We start from the raw sequence: 27,568 nt of genomic DNA, 5'->3' as shown, positions 1-27,568 counted from the left end.
TCAAACTACCAAGACAGAAAGGTTGTACAGCATGCATGTTCAAGCGTAGTAAAAGATGTTTGATTAATAGAACAGGCAGAAACTTTGTTTACTATACCAGATATATAGACATATGCAGTACAAGTGTATACAGCATACCTACGACTTATAGTTTCATTGTTTCACATTAAATACACATTATAGCATCGACTAAGGGTTTTCAAAATGTTTTCGAATCTGATTTTCATTCTGACGGCAGTTGTTCTGGTCACAAGTACTTCCGGTAGGACTTTCTTAACTTGGTATTAAAATTACTGTGGTTTCGTTACGTATACTTGTTTTAGTTTTACTGAAAAAAAGAAACATTCTGTTTTAGTTAAACCAACAAAATTCCGAATTTATAAAACAACGTGTTGTTTTTGAAACACGCTAAGACAAAATCGGCAAACTCGTTTGGCCAGTTGGTAGTTGCGCAATATTTAAACGTAATTTGGGGAATTACGTTGAGTTCAGTGTCTGCCTGAGGCACGATGTCGTCTTGATAACAAATTTCTAAGTCTTACTTGGTTTAAAACGCCACATAACTATTTTAGTTCTTTCTTTGTATGAAAGGCTGCCGGAAGGTGGGACAACTTTACATTTTATTTTCTTTTTTCCATTAGGTAACAAAAAACATTAAAATAATTATAAAACCGTATACCCTCACGACCCACATAGGCCGTTGTTAATTGTTTAAAACACGATCAGGATATTTGGATATTATGTGCTAAAGGTGTTCCTTCCTTTCCCACATTACTTTACATCAATAAAAAAGTCATGATATTTTGTAATTGGTCCTTTACTGTTCTGTACGCAATGTATCTTAAAATATGAACTTTTAGTGCTTTATTGCTATTTTAATAAAGTCCTATGTATTCAGTGCCAACTACCTCCAACAATTTTGAAAACCAAACTACAACAGAATCTGAACGCATCCCAACAACAACAACAACAACAGCAGCAACAACAACAGTAACAACAACAACAACAACAGTAACAACCAACACTACCACGCCATCAGCCAACATCTCAAACGACCTTTCAACTCCTACCATGAATTCAAATTCAACAGATGACCTGGCAACAATAACTCCTCCAACTGCCAAAGAATTCGAAACAAACCTGACAACAGTTACCATTCCACCAAACACAGAAGCTACAACTGCAGATTTTTGTACCCGATGCAGGAGTGAGGGGAAGAAGTGTTGTCCGTATGGTGGCAGTATTCATCTCTGCATGCACAAATGCGAGTTTGTAAACTGTGGTAGTGTTGTATGTGATGCTAATTCGACTTGCAAAATCGAGCATGGTCTACACATCTGTGTTTCCACTTTTAGTCACCACACCTCACACAGCAGTGGTGGCGGGTAAGTTATAATGATATTAACATTTACTACATATTTGTCTCTTTGATTACGATAGCTAAGATTTAAAAATATTTGTAACGGGTATAGTAAACCAAGAAAATTCAAGGATTTATAAAACCGCATGCTCACGACTCCCACATAAACCGTTGTTGATTGTTTAAAACACAATCAGGATATTTGGATATTATGTGCTAAAGGTCTCCCATCTTCCCCCACCCTATACTATATATAATATATTTAAAACATTTAATTAAATCAAACCCTGAAGTCTTGACAAAAACCGAAACAATAACCTTTTATTAACTAGAGGGCTATAAAAACCTCCTCGCATCGTGCCTATTATAGCAGAAGTAACAAAATATTTCCTTTGCAGCGCTGGAATTGCTATCGCCGTAATCGCAGGTGTTTTAGTGATCGGAGGTGGAATAGGGATTTATTTATTGCGGAGACGAAGGAATAGATACAGATCGTTGGACAACTACATGTAAACGGTAAGAAGCTAGGCAATTTTTAACACAAAAATGCGTTTAGAAAAACTCATATTTTTATGTGTTTTTTAGGCTACTGGACAAATGTTCTTCAGTTTTGTTGCAAAACAGCATTGTGTACAAAGTGATTGTCATTATATGTTTCTTTCCTCAAACATACTAACCTATTATCTTCGTATTTTTTCATTTACACCTTCTGTAATTTTTAAAATTTTCCAAACTGAACAGCCTATTGACTGGTGTATAAAAAGAACCATTTCCGTTCTATTTTAGTAACTATTGTTGTTTTTAATTCTCTTGTTTTTTTATACGTTTTTCAGTCATCCCGATTTTACATAAATAACATATAGTAGGCCTCCATTTGGTAGTACACAAAAAAAACAGTCACAAAGATGTATCCTTACGGCTTGAAAAGCGCGTTGTTAATCGTTAAACACACGATTAGTTGAAATGATCCATTCAGTTAAAAATGTCCATCTACTATAAACATGGTCTGTGATATATATACATTTTTTTCATTAAACATTGTAAACATTCGATGTTCGCAAAGAAAATAAATACCAACTAAGTTTCCATATAATGAAAACATATTTTTTAGGAAACCTTGGTAATACAGAATATAACAGTTTCTGGAAAAATTACATTTCGACACATTGAGCCAGTCAAACGGCACATTTTGTAGTTACTAGCGTAAACATCAAACCAATCAGTCTGGTAGTAGCCATGTTTTAAAAGCCAATACCCATAAGTTTACGTATATGTGGTAACTGATGGAACACGAGGTGTGTGAAACCTATGTACTGGTGAGAAACACTTTTTGCTGGAAACAATTTTCCGGAAACAAAACAATACGTTTTACAAAAATTGTTTCTTACTTGGTTTTTGATTTTTTTTCTTTTACCGTTACATGGCAGCATGGAGCTATAAATGAAAAAATGATATAAATTTTTGAACTTTTCTCCTTAACTGCATCGACCATAATACGATGTGTAATATAAAGTAATCGTCATAATCGACTGAGTTTATGAATTGAACTACCCTCCACCTCCCTTAAAGAATTCTCGGATTTGTATTTCTATGTACAGACAAATTATCCCACGCCACATTGATTTTTTTCAATTTTAATTTATGTACATAAATAAAATCACAATTTTAAAGAAGAAATCAGTAAAAACGAATCGGAATATTCAACATGTATTTATCTAATACAGAAACTACCAAATCAAATTACAATAAAAGAAGAAATTGATAAAAACCAATTGTTTTTCTATGTATAAAAAAATTATTATTCGCCACATTTGAATTTAAAAAATAAAATTTTGCCAAACTAATCTATGTACATAAAAAATCACAGTTTAAAGAAAGAATTTGTAATATCAAAATAGAAATTTATTGGTAATATCAAAGTAGAATTTTCAACTATTATCTAATTTAGAAACACTAACAAATCACAAGTCAAATCACAATACGGAAAGAAATAAAAAAATTATTATTCGCCACATTTGAATTTAAAAAAGAAAACTTTGCCAAATTAATCTATGTACATAAAAAATCACAATTTGAAGAAAGAATTTGTAATATCAAAATAGAAATTTATTGGTAATATCAAAATGGAATTTTCAACTATTATCTATTTTAGAAACACTAACAAATCATTAAGTCAAATCACAATACGGAAAGAAATTGATAAATTATATATCAAGTGGGGTAATAAAAACAATGGGGTACTTGGGGTAAAAAAGGACAACCACCCCCCTAGCCCGCTAAAAATAGTTTTATCGCAAACAGCTTTTGTGGGTAAAAACTATATTAATTTAGCGTATTTTTTATCCTAACTTTCATTCTAAGTGGTAATTATATTTTCAGTATGACACAAATTAGTAAATCAAACAAAAAATTGACAATTTTTTTTATGGGGTTTGCTAAGAGCATTTTTTTGTCTGAAGGCTGTTCATGATAAACCTTATATGAATGCAGTTATTTGCTATGTATTAAAGTACCTTGCTTCTGATATATTTTAATTTTTGCAAACATTTCATACATATATACACATTATTCATATTATATTTTTTGCACTATTTCTCTTGATTTTTTTAGCCCAAAATTGCCGTATTGGAAGGGTAAAAAAATGTTTTTTTCTGTTTTAGTTTTTTTTAACCCAACAGGTCAGTTTTATTATGTTGCTAAATTTAGTTTAGAATAAGTTAAATGGTCATATTTTAAAATTTGTAAAAAATGGATCTTTAATTTCTTTTAATTGGCTTCTTGATTTTTGTTTCACAAAATTTTCTCTCTGTTCTTTTTTTGTTCGTTGCCGCAAGAGCCAATGGTCTGTGTACTTCAATAATTTTTTAAATTCAGCGGAATGAAAATTCTCATGCTGTGTCTCTACAAACTGTATGAAATTTTTCAATGTACAAAGATAAGAGTATTTTGTGCCATCCGCACCTTCTCCGGTTAGGGTACTTTGTATATTATGGTAAATTATTCCTGGTGATTTTAAGTCTGCTTCACACGTGATTATTTTACTCAATTGATTAACATAGGTTTTTGCTGATTCTTTCGTGGTTGGGTTTCTTTTTGCAACACCCAATTCTACCAACTCTTGTTGATAATGAGATAAGACAACTTCCAAATTATACAGCTCCCCCCCTTTTTTTTAAACTGCATTTAATTTTAAATAATAGTATCAAAAACAGATATTTTACAGCTTGGCCTATATTTTCTAAGGATGTAGTTTAGGTTAAGACTGTTTAGTTACAGGTCATTTTTATGATTATATTGCTGAATTTAGTTTAAATTAAGTCAGATGTCATTTAGAACGTCATTTAGTTGAATTAAATGTAATCCTTCGGTTACTTCTTGTGCTTTATATAGGGTATGAAACTTACGAGCTTTGTTTTTAGTCTAATAAATGTTATTTGTGGGTAAGCTTATGTTTAAAAGGAAGTAGTTCAGTAAAAATGATAAATTGTAAGAGAAGCATTAGTTCAAGGCTGTTAGAAATGCGTTAGTTTTGATATTTATGAGACAAAATAGACCGCATAATGCATATTGCATAAGTAATAAGTTGTCTGATTAATATTTGTATTATTACCTTGTTTTTGCATTGTTAATTTGTTCTTTTAATTAAGTTTAGTTGCTTTTTAAAACATTGTTTTTTATTGCCCGCAAATGTTTTTTTATCCCAAAAGTCAGGAACATAAAAAAAACAGTACAAGATTTCGAATAAAATTTTAAACAATCATAGAAATCCCACAATCTTTTATAGGCATGTGTGATAAATATTATTCCTAAACACTAACAAAAATTTTTTTAATGCTGAAAATTTGTGAATTTTGTCTTATATTACCCCAATTGATGATTATTAAAAAACTTCAGAATTCTCTAGAATTTTCATAGAAAAAGTCCATTCTTTTTTTTGAACAACTTTTCCTCTTTTTTCTTGGTGACTCTTTCATCGTGTCCGTGTCCGAATGCACAATGCAGCGTTTTTGAGGTGACCCTTTAAAAAACAGTACCATTGTGACAACAATTAAGAAGAACATGAAATGCTAACCAAACAAATATTTAAACCATGTTAAACATACTTCTGTAAATAGCTATACAATATTTCTTACATGTGAAAATAGGTATTTACTTTATCCTCTGACCTCTTCAAGTGTCATATTTCATACAAAACATACACCTCAAGCCTTATATAACTTTTATACATGCAAAAAAACTTCAGACGACCCGTTAAGGGCAGTTAACTGCAAAATAAAGCCTCGAATCCTTTATTTAATGGTTAAAAAGTGAGTATGTGACAACAGTGCCATACAAAAAAATATTATATGAACAAAACTTACAAGACAATGGAACTCTTTTGGCAGGATAAAACAAGTTATCATCCCATCTTGCTTTGCACTCTTCTTCCATACAAACGTCCTCAAAACATTTAAGTCGTTTTCTGTCTTTAGTTTTTAAATCTCTCAAACGATATACATCTTTAGGTTCAGCATCGTCCAAAAATACCACTCGTATAAACTTTGCAGGAATGGTAACATTGTCTAAATAAAATAATTTTGTAAGGTATCAACTGAAAAGCATCAACAACACAAAATAATACAAAAATAACTTAAAAAAGAATACGGTTTTGAATGAAAAAATGTTTAAACATACACTAAGCAATTTAAGATTATCTGTACACAAATTCAAAAGTGTAGTTGGTTATTAAGTAAACACTTACCTTGGTCTGTAATTGAGTTGAAGAAAGACTGAACAGGAACATTTGAACATTGCATATCAGCTTCAATAGGTTCGGTATCCGAAGAGGAGCACCCCACATCACCTGGTGCTACATCTGAAGAGGAGCACCCCACATCACCTGGTGCTACATCTGAAGAGGAGCACCCCACATCACCTGGTGCTACATCTGAAGAGGAGCACCCCACATCACCTGGTGCTACATCCGAAGAGGAGCACCCCACATCACTTGGTGCTACATCCGAAGAGGAGCACTCCACATCACCTGGTGCTACATCCGAAGAGGAGCACCCCACATCACCTGGTGCTACATCCGAAGAGGAGCACCCCACATCACCTGGTGCTACATCCGAAGAGGAGCACCCCACATCACCTGGTGCTACATCCGAAGAGGAGCACCCCACATCACATGGTTCTACATCCGAAGATGAAGGCTTATGACCAGTTGTAATTTCGATTGAAGACTTTTCTGTTGATAAACGAAGTTATTACATTTGTCATTAATTAATCAAAACATAGTGGTTATTATTATTATAGAAGAATAAGTTAAAAAACTGACAGAGACATGTACATTAATCTAAACCTGAGAACTGCTGAAAAACTAACCTGTAGCAATTGTTTGCAAAGTCATTCTTGCCTTTTCTACTAACTGGTGTGGATCTGATATATCATAAACTTTTTCAGCGATAGCTATTGAATGTCCTTTTGACCTCGCTACTGCCACCTGAACATCTTTCGGGAGTTGGCTAACACCACGTGTAATTAACTTTCTAACTGCAGTCACACTGATGACTGACCCGAACACCAGTTGGCATCTTTTTCTCCAGATACTGTTGAATTCGGAAGCGGACATCTTTTCTCTGTCACTTATAAATGATGGAAAAGCTTTTAATTTATTTGAATAGGACGTTCCTTTCCATGAATGTCCTGATGCAGCTTTTAAGTCATTAAGCTCCAATTCAGAAAGGACAAGGCAACCATGTTGTGCCTTTTCCTTTTGGTCTTTTACGTAAATACTAAAATTTCCCATATCTGTTTTTTGAGCATTATTTAGTTCGTCAAGTGTTAGTCCAGTCAGTACAGATGATCTGCAGCCAGATTTGCACACTACTCTTAAAAAGATATCAGAGCACAGGTGTTTGACGCCTTCTGGCGTTGGTTTGGGATCTTCTCGAATACTTTGCATGACTTCTTTAAATTTCTTTTCATATTTTAAAATTTGTAAAAATGGATCTTTAATTTCTTTTAATTGGCTTCTTGATTTTTGTTTCACAAAATTTTCTCTCTGTTCTTTTTTTGTTCGTTGCCGCAAGAGCCAATGGTCTGTGTACTTCAATAATTTTTTAAATTCAGCGGAATGAAAATTCTCATGCTGTGTCTCTACAAACTGTATGAAATTTTTCAATGTACAAAGATAAGAGTATTTTGTGCCATCCGCACCTTCTCCGGTTAGGGTACTTTGTATATTATGGTAAATTATTCCTGGTGATTTTAAGTCTGCTTCACACGTGATTATTTTACTCAATTGATTAACATAGGTTTTTGCTGATTCTTTCGTGGTTGGGTTTCTTTTTGCAACACCCAATTCTACCAACTCTTGTTGATAATGAGATAAGACAGTTTCCAAATTGTACAGCTCCCCCCCTTCTTTTAAACTGCATTTAATTTCAAATAGTCTAAAACTGTCAGCTCTTACATCTACTTCTTTATGATTGTATAGACAATGTAGTTTGATAGACTTTACTACTCGGTGACAGAGAATGCATGAATAGCCTGTATAGTTTTTATATTCTCCAGAACTTTCTTGCTTTAACTTGTTGTCATACAGCATGGCTGTCTTATCAAGATTTGAATGGTGTAATCTGTGGTGTGTTGTGACATTCACAAATTTCATGGAACAATAGGGGCACTGACGAAACTTTCTATATTTAAGTATTTGTTACTAATATTACATGAATAGTTTCAAAACTACACTTTACCTTCCGGATTTAGAAACTCTTTCTTGATTACCTTTGGCACTAAATTTGCACCTAGAAAATAACAAAATATAGCATTAGTTATATATGTACATACATTATCATGATACCATCAAAATAATACATATAGTCAAATACAAAAAAATAATATATATAGATAATAAATATTTAATAATAATATATATAATATATAAGAAACAATATATTAAATTTGAAATGAAATCAGACGAACCTTGGAGTCTTTGTCTTGGTTTTCCCATTGTCCCTCCCAGAAATCACTCTTAAACACAATGAAACATTACTAGTTACATTAGTGGAGACACTAAATTAATTGTAAAAAATACTCTAAATTTTAGGCTGTTTTTGAAATGATGTCAAAATAAACGAAGCAGTGCTAATTTTACTATTTTAGTTCATAATATATATATATATATATATTTGAATTCATAAACAAAATTCTTAAAGTATAGAAAACCATACTTCTCCAAGCGGCCTGTGAGCGAGTCCAACTGATTTTTAATCTCTTGTAAGCTTCTGAAATCATAAAAAAAAACAATTACATTATTATCTTAAATAAAATTGTTTAACCAAAAATGTACCTAATGTATGATTAAATGTTAATTTACATACGACCCAGCCCAACGTCACGTCAGGAAACGGCGCTTGTGTCCGCCATTACGGAGCCCACAGAGCGTGAATCGCCTATACAAATGCATGGTCGGCGTGTGTTTATTTGGTTCTTGTAAGCGATACAACGCTAGAAAACACGTATAGCGGTTGTTTTAACATTTAAAATATAATTTCTAATATAAATCTTGTTATATAATATTAAATCTAAGAATTAATGTGGAGTAAATTAGTATTTTGACTGGTTTTCAGCGTACAGTGTGGTTTAACAGGATACTTTACGTTGGCGATTAATACTAGCAGCAATCAGCTTAGTTTACATAATAGTATATGATCATACCTACGAATCTACAGAACCATTATATACTACATTTATAATCCAACATGAGTGGACATGCAGCTCCAAACTGCTTTTAAGTACTAGCAGATAAGGTGTTTGCGTTTTCCGATTTCATAAAGACCCGGAACGCAGAAAAGGTAGCTTATTAATTCAAGCAGAGGACCAAAAATGGTAACTCAATATTGTTTTCCTCAATGTCACTTCGATATTAGGCAAATTTTATAAAGATACCTTAAGTTTCGTTGCCGGGTATACGTGTTAAGTTTGTGAGCCAAAAAGTAAAATCACGGCAATTTACATGCAAAACTGCAGCTAGATACACCAGTATATGTTAATGTTATGCGTTTTTGTTTGTATTTTTATATTTTAAACATGTTCTTTTATGTTTTTGGTTGGTATACTTGATATTTTCTGTTTTTTTACTCTTTAATCGATTGAGTGTTCAATAGAATTTGATTCTTTATGTGAGGTTTATTATTGTGATAAGATATAACATTAGTAGAAAGCCATTTTTACGCGCAGAAGAGCTTGGTTCTTAAAAATCGCAATATTTAGACGAAAAACAGCACCCAGCAATGATAAAATGCTATGCCGTGGGCTCCGTAATGGCTGCGACTATGACGTCACAGACGCGGGGACAATGGATAACAAGACTCGTTGTTTTACAATCCGTTTCCTAACTTGGTCAATACTAACTTTGCCCCAGCCTATTAAATAGGAGCTGACAAATGTTACTTCGATTTAAATATGATCAAGTAAAAATATTTTTAGCAATACAAAAACAGACGAGAGTCTCTGGCTGCTGTCAAAACTAGTGATGTACCGAATCGTTAAAAAAACGATTCGGCCGAAACCGAATATTCGGCCATTTGTGCCGAATCAATTCGGCCGAATCAACCGAATCGTTTATGACGTCATCCGAACCTACGGCGACGGGCGGTCGGTAAAAACGACATAAAGGAAAATACTTTATCATAGGCACCGTGTCACACACAAGTATTAACAATTTCAATATACGTCTTTAATGTGGCAATAAAGCGTTGTGGGAAACATTCGTCTCCTAATAACGCGCGTATTTACGAACCAAAACTACAGGGAAGGTAAATCGTTGGGAGAAAAGCACAACGGTGACGGACGAGCGTGGTTTAGATAAATTTAATTTTATTGCAACACGGACGAGCAGTTAATTCGAGAACTTAAAAATTCTTTACTGTAACGGCGTTAACCATTGACAAAACCTGTGTTACGCAAACAAAAAAAATTATTTACTTTTGTGACGAAAAAAACATTGTGTATGAGCGTCCCATTTTACGCTCTGCGTCGGCTTGGGAAATAAAGGAAGACGCATGCGATAGCATACTTTCAACACTTAGTAAGGGAAGCAATCGTTGTGAATTTGTTGTTGTAGAAACCGACGAAATGCTAACCTCAGTCTAATTTGCAAGCAGCCTGTGCCCTGTGGTATATAAATTGTCGGATTTATATGAAATGTTTTTTGGATTTTGAATGTTACATAACGTAACATGTGTATATAAATTTTAAATTTAATATTTTAGGTGTAAAATTAATATCTTGCAACTGGGATTCACGAAAGTCTGATTTTCGCGCGGTGCCCAAGTACGACGTTTTTGGCTTCTGTCCAAGCTCGGCCGGGACCATACTTAGCAATATTACATTACAATTTGTGTTGGTTCTAATTTCCTGATAGATTCGCTCCTCGCACTTATATTTGCATCAATTAAAATTCACATAATCGCGATTTACCTGCATTTATACTACTCACGGTTACTGGCTTAAAACTATACCGAGAGTAAAAAAATTATTCGAAAACTTTACTTTTACATTTTGTATTCTGCTTTGTGCTAAAAATGTGCAGGGGATCGTGCGCAGACGCGTTCCCTATTTAGAGAGAAAAAGCGAGTGTTTCTTTATCGACGACCGGGAGCAGACGCGTGCACTATTTAGAGAGAAAAAGCGAGTGTTTCTTTATCGACGATCGGGAGCAGACGCGTGCACTATTAAGAGAGAAAAATCGAGTGTTTCTTTATCGACGATCGGGAGCAGATTCGGTCGCGAATGTGACGAAGTTTATCAAAGTGCGCGTGTGCCATAGCCCATAGAACCATATCCGAAATGATTAGCATAGCTATAAAGCATGACGATTAATTGAATTAAACTTATTTGTTGCAAATAGTCTTTAATTCTTATCTCACAAATTGCGCAAGTTCTTGCTAATCGTATCTATATTGTCTGGGAAAAAGTTCGGTTTTTGCCGAATCTTTACGCACGATTCGGCCAAAACCGAATCTTTGTCAAAATCGCTGGTTCGGCCGAATAAATTCGGCAAACCGAAACTTCGGTACATCACTAGTCAAAACCTGGGAACATGTTTTCGATACGATCAATTGTTACGTCACATGCCCTATTGCAGCGTAACTATTTATTATGACGTTTAAAAATATAACAATCGGGAGGTATGTGCTCACTGCTCAACCAACTGCGAAATCAAAACATCCTGTATCAATAATTTATCACATAAAGTAGAATAGATATTGATGTGAACAACCAATAAAACATTTTTATTGCATAGGACAGTGATTGTGGTGAATTTAAAATGATATTACATTTATTAAAACGACGTATCAAATCGGCAGAAACAAATGAAAAGTTTTACGCACGTTCATCGTGGATTAAAAATGTAACGATGATTACGTCATAATGCCTTTGATAAACTATTAAAATTTAAGAAAACAATTGTGGTTTATGTGCTTCTATATTTCGTATAATTGTTTTATTCCCGACATATTTTAAGCCAGCAACCAAGAATAGTTTAAACTTTGAATGCAGGTATATTGCGTGTATGTGATTTTTAATTGGTGCAAATATAAGAGCGAGGAGCGACGCTATCAGTAAATTGGAATCAACGCAAATTGTAATACATTATTACAAAGTATCTTCCCGGCCGAGCTTGGACAGAAGCCAAAAAACATCGTTTGTTGGCACCGCACGAGAACCAGAGTTTCATTACGTCATTTTTCACGAGAATAAATTCACAACGATTGCTTCGGTTGATAAGTGTTAAATGTATGCTACCGCATGCGTCTTCCTTTATTTCCTACGCCGGCGCAGAGCGTAAAAATGTGACGCTCATACACATGGCGCCCTCTATAACAGAGGGGGGCGCCATGCTCATACACGATGTTTCGATCTCGTGGTTGGTTGGACAGTGGGCACATTCGTCCCGATTGTTACGTAATGAAACGTCATAGTTAATAGTTATGTTGCAATAAGACATGTGGCGTAAAAATTAAGCGCAAAATGACCAAATTGCAGCACGGCAATGTTTGTTACTCGAGCGAATTCGTTAGCTGATAATTACGAACACGCGACGAACATAAAATATTAGATCGCAGCTTTAACAACCGTTTCTATCGCACAGGCGCCCGAACTAGACTGTGGTGATGGTTAGTAATACGCTTTATAACAAGATTTGGTTGCTTGGGTGACAGACGCACGTAAAACATAACACGTCCGGATTTTAAATAAAATTAAACGATCACCGTCCGGATTTACAACTTTTACAATCCTGCAGGACTTTAATTATAAAACTAATAAAAAATTATCAAATACATAATCATAACAAACTAGCAAGTCATGTTCTATTACGACACCATTAAAGTATGCCAGATATTAAGATTTTTAAAATGGTACTGTTTTGGTTGGTTTATTAATAATTATTATTACATGTAAGGTCTAGGGAATTGAGGACTACCTCTGCATAAATGAGACATTTTCCTGTAACGAATGTAATTAGGAAGAAAAATTTACAACACATAATATGTTAAAACACACTACAAACTTAGAATTATATAAACACACAGTTTGAACGAATATTTAAGAAGCAAAAATTAAGTTGAAGTACTTTCAGTCACTTTAAAAAAGTAGTTTTTTTTTAGTAAAGTGGGGTAATGAAAAACAATGGGGTAATTGGGGTAAGAAAGGACAACCCCCCTAGCCCACTAAAAAAATCATTTTATCGCAAACGGCTTTTGTGGGTAAAAAGGACATTTATTTGGCTTATTTTTTATCCTAACATTCATTCTAGGTGGTAATTATTTTTTCGGTAAAACACAAATTAATAAATCAAACAATAAATTGACAAAAACAACTTTTTATGGGGTTTGCTAAACTTTTTTTTGTGAGAAAGCCTTTCATGATAAACTTATTATGAATGCAGGTATGTGCTACATATTTAAGTACCTTGCTGCTGGTATATTTTAATTTCAAATTTTACGAACATTTCATACTTTTTTCTCTTGTTTTTATTTTACCCCAAAATTGTGGGGTAAAAATTATGGGAAGGGGTAAAAAAACTGTTTTTTGTTTATTTTACACCAACCAATATTAACTTGGTGATAAAATTAATTTTAATGTTATGTATGTATATTATTTTAATTTAATTAATAGTTTAATTGATTTTAAAGGTAATCAAGTATCAAAAACAGATATTTTACAGCTTTGCCTACATTTTCTGATGGTGTAGTTTATGTTTTACGTTAAGCCTATTCAGTTACAGGTCATTTTTATGATTATGTGGCTGAATTTTAAATTTAGTTCGGATAAAGTCAAGATGTCATTTAGATTTTCAAAAGCCATTTAGTTAAACCAAGTGTAGTGCTCTAGTTACTTCTTGTGCTTTATATAGGTTATGAAACTTACGAGCTTTGTTTTTAGTAATAAATGTTATTTGTGGGTAAGCCTATGTTCAAAAGGAAGTAGTTCAGTAAAAATGATAAATTGTAAAAGAAAAGCTTTAGAAAAAGGCTGTTAAAAGTGTGTAGGAGATATTTTGATTTTGTGGAAAAAAGAGGAAAAGTTGATGTTTCTGAGAAAATATAGACTGCATAATACTTAAGTTGTAAGAATTATATTTGTATTATTGCTAGGGATGCACCGGGTCGAATCCGGGTCCAATTACCCGGTCGAGTATCGACGTTTTCGTGGTATTCGGACCCGGCCGGGTATCGCAATTACTCTGTCCGGGTAATTTCATTAATATTTTAGTTGTTCGTCATGTAATAACACGGAAAAAATGGTTTGTACGGCGGGTATTCAAACGTTTTTATGGCCCGTTAATCCATGTTCTTGCGCAACAAAGTCCGACGTAACATTTCGTACTATGACGTAACAAACATACCTTCATTCGAGTTGCGCAATACTGTGCGTAAAAATAAACCAAACGCATTTATGTATACTATACTCCGTGAAATTGTTGCTGTACAAGAGAATTAAGAATAAGAATGAGTTCTACTTCAAAGTCATCTTCTGTTTGGAAGTATTTTGAAGTAATGGAAAAAGACACCTCTACAACAGTATGTAATCTGTGCAATGTATCGATAAGTCGAGGAAAGTCTGTTGCTACATATACGACAAGCTCCATGATAAAGCATTTACTATTAAAACATCAAATCGATGTAAGGAAGCAAGAAAGTGGTGCGTCGTCTCAAAGCAACTGCGGTAAAAGACCGACCGCTCAACAGACAATCGAAGGGATGTTTGCCAAAAAACAATGTTTTTCAACAACGCACCCGGTTGCCCAAAAAATTACAAAACTTATATGTGAGATGGTTGCAGCAGATTTTCTTCCTTTCTCTGTGGTCGAAAACGAAGGCTTTAGGCGTTTAATTACTGAACTCCAACCACGCTATAATATTCCGTCAAGAAAATATATAACTGAAACGTGCATGCCTGAAATCTACACCCAGGTAAGACAATTTATAAAACACCAGGTAAATAATTCGATGGGTTGTTTTGCTGGAACGACAGATATATGGACAAGTATTCAAAACATCGCGTATATGAGCCTCACGATTCATTTTGTATCGTGTGATAAGGGCAATCTTCGTCTTCTGTCCTACGTGTTGTCGTGTAACGAATTAGAAGGGTCGCATACTGCTCAGCATATCTTAGAAGAGATAAAACATCAAGAAGCTCTCTGGGATATACAGTTACGGTACATGGTCAGCGATAATGCAGCCAACGTTGTTAAAGCCCTGCGTGATGGTGAGATCAAGGGAGTGCGGTGCATGGCACATACCATCAACCTAGTTGTACACCACGCCTTAAAAAATTCCCAACGAACGGTCAATGATACAGTCGCCGTTGCTCGTCGTATTGTTACACACTTCCACCGATACGGAAGAAGTTACTCGTCTTTCTAATGCCATACAGCAACTTGCTCTGCAGCATGTTAGTAGTGAAAACACTGGTGTCGATGCTGGTGAACACCTGTCATCGACAGACGATTCCGGCAACGAAGATAGCATTTTGTTTGAGTGTCCTCTGTCCGACGATCAAATTGTTGACACTGAAACAACGCCAGGATTGGAACAGAACGCCGAACAACAAAAAAATAAAATAAAAACAACAGTTATGCGTTACATTGGAAGCCAACGAATAAAGTCTTCAAAGTCGCCGTTGGATTTTTGGATGGATCACCGCGCGGACTGTCCCGCATTGTTTTCCTTAGCTGTATCACTTCTTTCTTGTCCACCAACAAGTGTATCGTCGGAACGTCTTTTCAGTTCATCGGGCGTGATTGTATCTCCCCTGCGTAATCGTCTCAAGCCAAAGAATGTGGAAGTGCTAACATTTTTGCACTACAATCTCCGAAAACTTAATTTTTTGTATTAAATGGTGTCTAGGAATTTGTGCCTCTCATGTAAATAAATGTTTTTTTTATGGATAAAAATTCGTTCCGTATGTAAATAAAAATTCGTTCCACATATTCAGTTGAATTGATGCGCTAATCAATGTATACATGTCTGATGGATCGACTAGATTATGGTTATTTCGTTTTGATACCTACTAATTCGCCGACGGACGTGTCTATACTTGCTTGCATGCATGCGATGTAAGGCTACACAAGGCGCATTTTCGCTTTATATGACAACCGCATACTCGTGCGGACACGACGACAGCCGCGTAATACATAAATAAAAATGCCTTTTTGACGTCACTCGCCTATTGTGACGTCACTCGCCGGGCACTCGGATTCGACCGGGTAACGTTTCTCATTACCCGGATTCGCCGAATCCGGGTAATTTTAATTTCGTCCCATCCCTAATTATTGCCCTGTACTTCAATTATTATTATTTTTTTTTTTGATTAAGTTAAGTTGCCTTTAAAACCATTGTTTTTATTGCCCCGCAAATGTTTTTTTTACCCCAAAGCCAGGGGAATAAAAAAACAGCACAAAATTTCGAATAAAATTTCAAGTAATCATAGAAATCCTACAATCTTTTTTGGACATCAAGGTATGATGGATACTGTTCCTCCAGACTAAAAATATTTTATTTTTATTTATTACTTTGGGGGAAAATCGAAAGTTTATATTTTCTGTTTTTTATTACCCCACTTGACTATATATTAGATTTAGAACATAAAAAAATATATATAATACTTGTCCAAGCGTCTTGTAAGCCCGTCCAATTGATCTTTAACTTCTTTAAAGCTTCTGAAATCACAAATGTAAAAATGAATCTTGTACTTACACTAAAGTTTATTGGGGCTTAACCTCTAAGTTATCCAAATGAAGTGGGAAGTCGAATAATGCATATCAGATATCACATTAATCAGATTTTCATGCAGCTTAAATATTTGCTTAAGGTTATTTGGATTTTTAGCAAAGAAAATATGTTTAAATGAGAGACCGACCGATATCAACTTTTTCCACCGATACCGATTAACTTAATTGTATAGGCCTATAAATGTTGTATTAATTAATATTTTAGATCATGAATTTGCTGTGTGTGTTCATTTTACAGTACAAATGCTCTCTATCGTCATTAACCAGGATATGAGGTGTATAATGAATTATTTGCAAATTTGGTTATACATAAATACAAACCTTGAGTCTGAAGAAGCACTAGTATCTGCATTGTTATAATCAGTGCAAAGAAAAAGATCCTCCTCACTGCAATAAAAAGGTATATGTATAATACAGTTATAGTATATATATATATATATATATATATATATATATATATATATATATATTATTAGAATGAATCTAAACATACATCCTATCAATGTTTAGTTTGTTTTTCCTCCATAGAAAGAAAACAATACTACATTAACAGTTAACAAAAGCCCAGAACTTTAAATAGCACCCAATATCAAATAGACAAACTAATTATTTATTGATTAATGTAGTAAATGGTACTCAATGAATGAAAATATTTAAAACAATTTAAGTTCTTACCAATCAAAAGGTGATAAAAACGAGTCCGTATCACTAAAAATAAAACAAATTAAAAATAGAAGAGGTGTATAATGGTAAACATTTTATTAATCCTACAATTAGCTTAATGTTCAAATCATGAACAGCCAATAATGTTTAATATAGTCCAGCACTCCAACAAACTAATTAAATATATATATACAGTGCTGCGATTCGTTGCCAGGTGTCGCCGGGCGCAAATTTCGACATCCAAATTCTGGCGAGACACTTAATCATTCTGACGTCATAATACGTCACATCAGTGCCGGATTTAGAGGGGCTGTTTGGTGTTTGAACACCCGCCTCAGAAATATTATACATATTTTCGTTTACGCAGCTCTAAACGAATGAATCTAAACATACATCCTATCAATGTTTAGTTTGTTTTTCCTCCATAGAAAGAAAACAATACTACATTAACAGTTAACAAAAGCCCAGAACTTTAAATAGCACCCAATATCAAATAGACAAACTAATTATTTATTGATTAATGTAGTAAATGGTACTCAATGAATGAAAATATTTAAAACAATTTAAGTTCTTACCAATCAAAAGGTGATAAAAACGAGTCCGTATCACTAAAAATAAAACAAATTAAAAATAGAAGAGGTGTATAATGGTAAACATTTTATTAATCCTACAATTAGCTTAATGTTCAAATCATGAACAGCCAATAATGTTTGATATAGTCCAGCACTCCAACAAACTAATTAAATATATATATACAGTGCTGCGATTCGTTGCCAGGTGTCGCCGGGCGCAAATTTCGACATCCAAATTCTGGCGAGACACTTAATCATTCTGACGTCATAATACGTCACATCAGTGCCGGATTTAGAGGGGCTGTTTGGTGTTTGAACACCCGCCTCAGAAATATTATACATATTTTCGTTTACGCAGCTCTAAACGAATAACTGCGTGCGTCAAAGTAACGATCGTTTGAAGTTGATTTAAAATTCTGTGACTTAAAATCAACTACAATACGACTGCTTTTAATATATGTGACAGATTGCGCAAGTTATTTCAATCGTTATCTATATTATCATATATACATGCTGACGAAAAGATCACTCGTCTCCCTAGTCACAGGAACGGTAAATCGACAAAGGAAATGCGACAAAATTTACAAACGGGCATACATTAATTTGATATTTTATTGGGTATTTTGACACCGGCAAGCAGATTAGACGAGAAATTTGATAAAAACTTTTTATGGGGTTTGCTAAACTTTTTTTGTGAGAAGGCCTTTCGTGATAAACCTTATATTATGAATGCAGTTATTTGTAACATATTTAAGTACCTTGCTGCTGGTATATTTTAATTTTAAATTTTTCGAACTTTTTATACTTTTTTTCTTGTTTTTTTTTACCTCAAAATTGTCTTATGGAAAGGGGAAAAAACTGTTTTTTTTTTTGTTTTTTTTTACCCCAACCAATATTAACTTTGTGATAAAATTGATTTTAAAGTTATGTATGCAGATTGTTTTCATTTAATTAAAGATAATTAAGTATCAAAAAACAAATATTTTACAGCTTTGTCTACATTTTCTGATGATGTAGTTTACGTTTTAGATTGAGACTGTTCAGTTACAGTTTCAGGTAATTTTTATGATTGTGTTGCAGGATTTAGTTGAGATTATGTCGAGAAGTCATTCAGATTCTCCCAAAAACTTTTTCACTTAGTTAAATCAAACTTTTTCACTTAAATCTTAAATAAATAAATCTTAGTTAAATTATGAACTTTGTTTTCAGTCTAAAAAAAATGGTATTTGTGGGTAAGCTTATGATTAAAGGAAGTAGTTATAAATTATAAAAGAAAAGCATTAAAACAAGGCTGTTAAATGTGTGTAGGAGATATTTTGCTTTTGTGGAAAAAAGAGGAAAAGTTGATGTTTTTGAGAAAATATAGACTACATAATGCATAAGTTGTAAGACTTCTATTTGTATTATTGCCCTGTACTTCCACTGTAAATATTTTTTCTTTTAATTAAGTTAAGTTGCCTTTGAAACCATTGTTTTTTATTGCCCCGCAAATGTTTTTTTAAATAATCATAGAAATCCTACAATCTTTTCTGGACATCATTGATCAAGGTATGATAAATATTGTTCCTCCAGACTAAACATTACTTTTGTTTATTACTTGGGGAGAGAATCGAATGTTTTCTGTTTTTATTACACTTGAAAATACTTATTATATGTATACGTAAGCTAAAAAGGTAATTACCGCTTACCGCGTCTCGTTGACCGCGAGCGAGCATACCACATACACAGTGAATGTTCAATTTTATAATTTTTTTACAATGTCAATGTTACCTCTTATTCACTACCCAGTCCGCGCCCGATTGTCAAAAAAGAAACACTCTGTTTCTTCTTAAAATGTGCCAGTGTCTGCTAGCGATACGTATTATTTTGACGTTGAAATTTCTAAAAGTGTACGCAGAAAAAAATCTTTTGTGGCACAGAGTATCGATCCAAAAATATGCCCGCCCATCTGTCGCAATGGTTTTTATCAAGTTTAGTTTATTTCTACATAGAAGGGAATGACATGCCGATTATTTGCAACACAATAGCAGTTCAATTATAAATCAATTGTTTTCAACATAATTACAATTTACACGATTGTTATTTTCCGCTCTCGCATGCAACATTATATCAACAGCATAAGGCTCGGCACTCGGCCCAATTTTCAACATAGTGCCAAAAAATGATACGCTCGGGCACGAGCTTTTTAGTTTGGGCTCAGCTCGGCACATCCCCATCAAATACCAATAGAGAAGAATCAATGTTTCTTTTTTATTATATAGATTAACATAAAAAACTCACCTATCACTACTCTCACTGCTGACAATCTCCCTAATATTAAATAATGTCATTATATGCATCGTTGTACTGGATATTAATTAGCAATTATATATATGTACATAGTTTATTGTATCTGTAGCATAGTTGTTTATGATTTAGTGTCATGTTTATAATATTAATATCGGATAAGAATATTAAAAACATATAAATATATAAACTATTTTAAGTGTTTTTTTTCCTTTACATTAAGGAGGCTGTTTTATAAACACAGTAAAAATTTTAACAAATCGATTCTATATTTCATGTTGAAAAAGCCGTTTGAACTGGAAAAATCATGCTTGCCATCACAAGTTTGCTATAGGAACAGATTGGTCCACACGACTAACATAATTCCCCAAATTTTAAAAAGCATTGTAAATGTATTAAACTTACATAATATTCTGATGAAGATGGTCTATCAATGATCCTAAATTGAATTATATCTGCACTGTAAAGTAGAAATTTAGTGGTTAAGAACAGGAAAAACGTAAACTAATGTAATAATTCAAGCCTCGTCCCTATATACAAGCACTGTTAAATATATAATTTCAAAACACGCACACGTGAATAACACATATATATATATATATATATACTGAATTTACCTTCCGCCAAGTATTGTAATTTTTCCACTAAAATACGATCACTTCAGATATGCTGAAAAATTAATTCTTGTTTTTAAAATTCTAAAACGTGGTCTGTAAGAACTAATTAATTTTTAACATTAACAGCTCAGAGAAAATATCACGTGACTGTGAACGTGCGGTATGATTGGTTAAATGTTTACAGTAAAATGGCGGGCAAAAAGCTCAACCAATTAGAGAAGAAGGCAGAAGGAACCTGACAGTTACGTTTCTCTTCTATTCTTTTCTTTTTATGGGACTTAATTAAAGCCACGAACAAGATCGATAAAGCGTGACCGATAAAATGAAAGATACGGGAAAGATTTCTCTTTTGCTCTTTGAGAAAAAGAGCAAAAGAGAAGTGGGAACAGGATACAAGTTGTATAGTGTTTTTTAATGACTACCACCACGATCCAGTCTGATAAGAGATTTTGGTTATTAAAACACAACTAAAACTGCAGCAGTAACAATTAATTGACACATATATGATCGCCTCTAGTAAGCGCAATTGATATTCAATGTAATTCTTTTTAAATTGAAACCATGTTTCGATTTAATCGAAGAAATATTTGAACAACACAACTTGGTTCATTGTTTGAAATTTTTTCTTAAGCGAGATTTTGTGGCAGTCTAACCTGGAGAAAATACAACACGAATAAAATGCATTTACTGAATAGGTTGTAATATTTTTATATCACACGTTGTTTTAAACAAAAATACATTATTAGCATGGAAATGTAGCGGCCCGTCGTAGTATTACGTCACACAAATTCTGTTGTCCCCAATATTGACCTCAATGTTTGACGTCGCGCGCTAACTTTCCGTTAACGCGGCGGATGCACCCTGCGGTTAACCGAGTTAGCGCCGATGCTCCCAATTGTAACCTCATTCATTATAACCTCGTTATCGCCATTTATCACGTCGATTCGTCTGACAAAACAATATTATATATAATCGACATAAAGTTACAAAGTATACGATGTTAAATTTCGTGTTTCCATATATGGCTATTTTTACCCATATAATACACATGAAAATGGTCCATGTTTACAAAAACACGAACGTTAATTTTATAATTCATATTTACATTTTAAATTAAATGGTATATACAGAATTATTTTTTTACACGATGAAAGTTCTAATAATATAAATAGATGCGACAATTCAAAATTGTGGCGTAAGCGACGTAGCAGCACGTTTCACAAGTTGGCGACAAATCAATACGATTATTAAATCTTAAACAATAATTAAGCGTGATTACGTAAACCTATTTATGACGTTTTTATATGTTCATTCTTCATTAACTATGCTATTAGTAATTATACCGATAAAGAATTAACATATCATCGTGGATGCCAGCGTTTTAATAATTAAAAATATCGATTATTTTTTAAAACTTGTAATCGTGATGTAATTGAAATATTTAAATGACCTATATACTTCTTGCAAATATTTCATTTAGCAAACTGCATACATTTCTTATATAAAATGTTTAAATCTTGAAATGTAAATTAAATTGAGGTTTTTCATTTACTGATAGAGGTTTAAATATTAAAAGTGGGTGACACGTGATAACTTAGGCTAATCATAAATTTTACCACTTTTACACCACAGCAGGTTTATTATAAATCAAGACGGTAACACCTGAAATTTCATGCTATATAAATATTTTGTGTAATACTACAATTCATTTAATAAACATTAGACTAAATCGGTATTTTTGTTTCTACAAACAAAATATTACGTTTCTGTAGAAACGAATTATTGTCACAGAAACGAATTTAGCAACATTTTTGTTTCTCAAAACGAAATATTTTGTTTCTGTAGAAACGAAAACAAAAAATTGCAATAGACGCAAAACAATATTATATATAATCGACATAAAGTTGCTTAAAGGAAGCATACGATGTTAAATTTCGTGTTTCCATATATGGCTATTTTTACCCATATAATACACATGAAAATGGTCCATGTTTACAAAAACACGAACGTTAATTTTATAATTCATGTTTACATTTTAAATTAAATGGTATATACAGAATTATTTTTTTCACGATGAAAGTTTGAATAATATAAATAGATGCGACAATTCAAAATTGTGGCGTAAGCGACGTAGCAGCACGTTTCACAAGTTGGCAACAAATCAATACGATTATTAAATCTTAAACAATAATTAAGCGTGATTATGGAAACCTATTTATGACGTTTTAACATGTTCATTAACTACGCTATAGTAATTATACCGATAAAGAATTAACATATCATCGTGGATGCCAGCGTTTTAATAATTAAAAATATCGATTATTTTTTAAAACTTGTAATCGTGATGTAATTGAAATATTTAAATGACCTATATACTTCTTGAAAATATTTCATTTAGCAAACTGCATACATTTCTTATAAAATGTTTAAATCTTGAAATGTAAATTAAATTGAGGTTTTTCATTTACTGATAGAGGTTTAAATATTAAAAGTGGGTGACACGTGATAACTTAGGCTAATCATAAATTTTACCATTTTTACACCACAGCAGGTTTATTATAATCAAGACGGTAGCACCTGAAATTTCATGCTATATAAATATTTTGTTTAATGCTACAATTCATTTAATAAACATTAGACTAAATCGGTATTTTCGTTTCTACAAACAAAATATTACGCTTCTGTAGAAACGAATTATTGTCACAGAAACGAATTTAGCAACAGTTTTGTTTCTCAAAACGAAATATTTTGTTTCTGTAGAAACGAAAACAACAACAAAATGCAATAGACGCAAAACAGTATTACATATTGTTGACGGTGCAGGAACAAGTCCAATTGTCGCGTCCATCTTAACGTAACGACTGTATAACACAAGGTCGACAACTCAGTTTATTAGGTGACAAACGAGCGGCATTAGGCTAGAGACAAACGTGGGGACAGCAAGAGTATAAGAAAGCTCCCACTGCCCTGTCAACACAGAATATACGAGGGCTTTTATAGCATAAAACATGTGTGCGAAAGCAGTAACAGGAAAGAACGTTTTACACTGAAAAGTGGCGTCAGTTCGACAAACGAGCGGACTGGGCATACAGTTTCTAAAAACGCAAGATGTGCCGCTTAATCATAAACACAGTTACCCCAGATGTAATAGTTACGCAACACAACTGTTTTATATTCTATCTTTAAGCATTAATTAAATTTTGGATAAATTAAAATATTAAAAATCTGTGCTTGAAGCACACTCAACCGCTACAATATAATCGACATAAATTTACTTAAAAGAAGTATACGATGTTAACTTTCGTGTTTCCATATATGGCTATTTTTACCCATATAATACACATGAAAATGGTCCATGTTTACAAAAACACGAACGTTAATTTTATAATTCATATTTACATTTTAAATTAAATGGTATATACAGAATTATTTTTTTACACGATGAAAGTTCTAATAATATAAATAGATGCGACAATTCAAAATTGTGGCGTAAGCGACGTAGCAGCACGTTTCACAAGTTGGCAACAAATCAATACGATTATTAAATCTTAAACAATAATTAAGCGTGATTATGGAAACCTATTTATGACGTTTTAACATGTTCATTAACTACGCTATAGTAATTATACCGATAAAGAATGAACATACCATCGTGGATGCCAGCGTTTTAATAACTAATAATATCATTTCTTTTTTAAAACTTGTAATCGTGATATAATTGAAATATTTAAATGACCTATATACTTCTTGCAAATATTTCATTTAGCAAACTGCATACATTTCTTATAAAATGTTTAAATCTTGAAATGTAAATTAAATTGAGGTTTTTCATTTACTGATAGAGGTTTAAATATTAAAAGTGGGTGACACGTGATAACTTAGGCTAATCATAAATTTTACCACTTTTACACCACAGCAGGTTTATTATAAATCAAGACGGTAGCACCTTAAATTTCATGCTATATAAATATTTTGTTTAATACTACAATTCATTTAATAAACATTAGACTAAATCGGTATTTTCGTTTCTACAAACAAAATATTACGTTTCTGTAGAAACGAATTATTGTCACAGAAACGAATTTAGCAACATTTTTGTTTCTCAAAACGAAACATTTTGTTTCTGTAGAAACGAAAACAAAAAATTGCAATAGACGCAAAACAATATTATATATAATCGACATAGAGTTGCTTAAAGGAAGTATACGATGTTAAATTTCGTGTTTCCATATATGGCTATTTTTACCCATATAATACACATGAAAATGGTCCATGTTTACAAAAACACGGACGTTAATTTCATAATTCATGTTTACATTTCAACCTAAAAGGTATATACAGAGTGCTTATAAGTGTCCCATCTCCCCCCATTGTACTATATATCGCGGATTAATTGAGTGAATTAGAGATGTACTATATTCTAAATCAAAATAATCCGTTTCTGAAGAAGCATATTGATATACACAGAAACAAAAAACTTGGTTTCAGTTTGTAAAGACGCATTATACTGTTTCTAGAAACAATTTATTTGTTCCTAGAAACAATTTATTTTGTTTCCGTAGAAACAGTTTTTTTTTTCGTAGAAACATGTTATTTTTTGTGCCCGTAGAAACAGTTTTTTTTTTCGTAGAAACATGTTATTTTGTTTCCGTAGAAACAGTTTATTTTGTTTCCGTAGAAACACTTTATTTTGTTTCCGTAGAAACAGTTTATTTTTTTTCGTAGAAACATGTTATTTTGTTTCCGTAGAAACATGTTATTTTGTTTCCGTAGAAACAGTTTATTTTGTTTCCTTAGAAACCTGTTATTTTGTTTCCGTAGAAACAGTTTATTTTTTTTCGTAGAAACATGTTATTTTGTTTCCGTAGAAACAGTTTATTTTGTTTCCGTAGAAACACTTTATTTTGTTTCCTTAGAAACAGTTTATTTTTTTTCGTAGAAACAGTTTATTTTGTTTCCGTAGAATCAGTTTATTTTGTTTCCGTAGAAACATGTTATTTTGTTTCCGTAGAAACAGTTTATTTTGTTTCCTTAGAAACCTGTTATTTTGTTTCCGTAGAAACAGTTTATTTTTTTTCGTAGAAACAGTTTATTTTGTTTCCGTAGAAACAGTTTATTTTGTTTCCGTAGAAACACTTTATTTTGTTTCCGTAGAAACAGTTTATTTTTTTTTCGTAGAAACAGTTTATTTTGTTTTCGTAGAAACAGTTTATTTTGTTTCCGTAGAAACAGTTTATTTTGTTTCCGTAGAAACAGTTTATTTTGTTTCCGTAGAAACAGTTTATTTTGTTTCGTAGAAACAGTTTATTTTGTTTCCGTAGAAACAGTTTATTTTGTTTCAGAAACACGTTAGTTTGTTTCCATAGAAACAGGTTATTTTGTTTCCATAGAAACATATTATTTTGTTTCAGAAACACTTTTTTATGTTTCTGGTAATAATAATATCATATTAGGAAGACCAGTGCGGATTTACAGTAAATACTACTCTTTGTTGCCATCCAGTGTGCGAAACGAAATAAATTGTTCAGAAACAAATTTTAATTTTTACAACATAAACAAAGTTGTTTGTTTCTTTTGAAAAAAAACGTTTCTAAAATTTTGTTTCTGGAAACAAAATAGTGCAATTAGAAACATATTTCGTTTCGGAGAAACAAATTTAGAAACAAAATTTCAGAAATGCATTGACTTAGATAGGCTATACCATACCCATAGTATACTGAAGTGAAACGAAACGTTCGTGTTATATCAACAAAAAAGTTGTATCCACTCGTTATTATATTACTGCTGATCAAATTTCTATGCTAACTTCTTAATACCAATACACTATACTAATGTTGAATGAATGTAACTTTCTTTATCCCCGCGTTATCGGAAAACGCCAGCAGCAGACGTTATAACACAGGCGTTCTGTTTCATACACCTCGATCCAGCTTACGAGTTCGTGTATGTTACTTTGTGGGTGATAGCTAAACCCCTGCAAGAACTGGAGGGCTATAAAAACCTCTTCGCATCGTGCCTATTATGGCAGAAGTAACAAAATATTTCCTTTGCAGCGCTGGAATAGCTATCGCTGTAATCGCAGGTGTTTTAGTGATCGGAGGTGGAATAGGGATTTATTTATTGCGGAGACGAAGGAATAGATACAGATCGTTGGACAACTACATGTAAACGGTAAGAAGCTAGGCAATTTTTAACACAAAAATGCGTTTAGAAAAACTCATATTTTTATGTGTTTTTTAGGCTACTGGACAAATGTTCTTCAGTTTTGTTGCAAAACAGCATTGTGTACAAAGTGATTGTCATTATATGTTTCTTTCCTCAAACATACTAACCTATTATCTTCGTATTTTTTCATTTACACCTTCTGTAATTTTTAAAATTTTCCAAACTGAACAGCCTATTGACTGGTGTATAAAAAGAACCATTTCCGTTCTATTTTAGTAACTATTGTTGTTTTTAATTCTCTTGTTTTTTTATACGTTTTTCAGTCATCCCGATTTTACATAAATAACATATAGTAGGCCTCCATTTGGTAGTAAACAAAAAAAACAGTCACAAAGATGTATCCTTACGGCTTGAAAAGCGCGTTGTTAATCGTTAAACACACGATTAGTTGAAATGATCCATTCAGTTAAAAATGTCCATCTACTATAAACATGGTCTGTGATATATATACATTTTTTTCATTAAACATTGTAAACATTCGATGTTCGCAAAGAAAATAAATACCAACTAAGTTTCCATATAATGAAAACATATTTTTTAGGAAACCTTGGTAATA

General features: G+C 32.7%; 2 protein-coding genes across 11 annotated transcripts; one reads left to right on the top strand and one right to left on the bottom strand.

The window, feature by feature from the left end:
* The first annotated feature begins 29 nt into the window (after nucleotides 1–29).
* LOC149735855 (uncharacterized) lies at nucleotides 30–27,541 on the top strand. 2 transcript variants are annotated; one of them, XM_089878699.1, is made up of 4 exons: nucleotides 30–262; nucleotides 899–1,385; nucleotides 26,841–26,958; nucleotides 27,028–27,541. In XM_089878699.1, exons 1-3 carry the CDS (start codon nucleotides 205–207, stop codon nucleotides 26,953–26,955), a joined length of 660 nt encoding a protein of 219 aa, XP_089734825.1. In that variant the 5' UTR covers nucleotides 30–204; the 3' UTR covers nucleotides 26,956–26,958; nucleotides 27,028–27,541. The 2 variants fall into 2 exon arrangements, with proteins under 2 accessions (XP_089734825.1, XP_089734824.1); XM_089878698.1 differs by lacking the exons at nucleotides 26,841–26,958; nucleotides 27,028–27,541 and adding exons at nucleotides 1,759–1,876; nucleotides 1,946–2,459 and having other exon boundaries at nucleotides 44–262.
* On the bottom strand, nucleotides 2,979–22,796 carry LOC149735856 (uncharacterized). 9 transcript variants are annotated; one of them, XM_089878681.1, is made up of 13 exons: nucleotides 20,788–21,858; nucleotides 20,576–20,630; nucleotides 20,165–20,194; nucleotides 17,888–17,920; nucleotides 17,325–17,357; nucleotides 16,971–17,036; nucleotides 16,524–16,577; nucleotides 8,575–8,628; nucleotides 8,327–8,374; nucleotides 8,098–8,148; nucleotides 6,102–6,587; nucleotides 5,722–5,922; nucleotides 2,979–5,378 (listed from the first exon to the last, which is right to left on the bottom strand). In XM_089878681.1, the coding sequence occupies exons 9-13, from the start codon at nucleotides 8,352–8,354 to the stop codon at nucleotides 5,251–5,253; spliced, it is 894 nt and encodes a 297-aa protein (XP_089734807.1). In that variant the 5' UTR covers nucleotides 8,355–8,374; nucleotides 8,575–8,628; nucleotides 16,524–16,577; nucleotides 16,971–17,036; nucleotides 17,325–17,357; nucleotides 17,888–17,920; nucleotides 20,165–20,194; nucleotides 20,576–20,630; nucleotides 20,788–21,858; the 3' UTR covers nucleotides 2,979–5,250. The 9 variants fall into 9 exon arrangements, with proteins under 9 accessions (XP_089734807.1, XP_089734808.1, XP_089734809.1 ...); XM_089878682.1 differs by lacking the exon at nucleotides 20,165–20,194; XM_089878683.1 differs by lacking the exon at nucleotides 8,098–8,148 and having other exon boundaries at nucleotides 20,788–21,857.
* Nucleotides 27,542–27,568: the final 27 nt, after the last annotated feature.

Source organism: Ciona robusta, chromosome 5, assembly GCF_009617815.1.
Source record: "Ciona robusta chromosome 5, ASM961781v2".
NCBI classification, from domain to species: Eukaryota; Metazoa; Chordata; class Ascidiacea; order Phlebobranchia; family Cionidae; genus Ciona; species Ciona robusta.
The sequence above is the reverse complement of the archived record's forward strand: the minus strand, read 5'-3'. Positions and strand labels throughout refer to the sequence as shown.

Excerpts from the sequence above, each read along its gene's own strand:
- LOC149735855 (XM_089878699.1), top strand. The coding sequence starts at position 205 with ATGTTTTCGAATCTGATTTTCATTCTGACGGCAGTTGTTCTGGTCACA. Across the intron at positions 263-898 it reads TCTGGTCACAAGTACTTCCG|TGCCAACTACCTCCAACAAT; the intron begins GTAGGACTTTCT and ends CTATGTATTCAG. Across the intron at positions 1,386-26,840 it reads TCACACAGCAGTGGTGGCGG|CGCTGGAATAGCTATCGCTG; the intron begins GTAAGTTATAAT and ends TTTCCTTTGCAG.
- LOC149735856 (XM_089878680.1), bottom strand. The coding sequence starts at position 8,012 with ATGAAATTTGTGAATGTCACAACACACCACAGATTACACCATTCAAAT. Across the intron at positions 5,923-6,101 it reads CAACTCAATTACAGACCAAG|ACAATGTTACCATTCCTGCA; the intron begins GTAAGTGTTTAC and ends TATTTTATTTAG. Across the intron at positions 5,379-5,721 it reads CAAAAGAGTTCCATTGTCTT|GGTCACCTCAAAAACGCTGC; the intron begins GTAAGTTTTGTT and ends TGTTTTTTAAAG.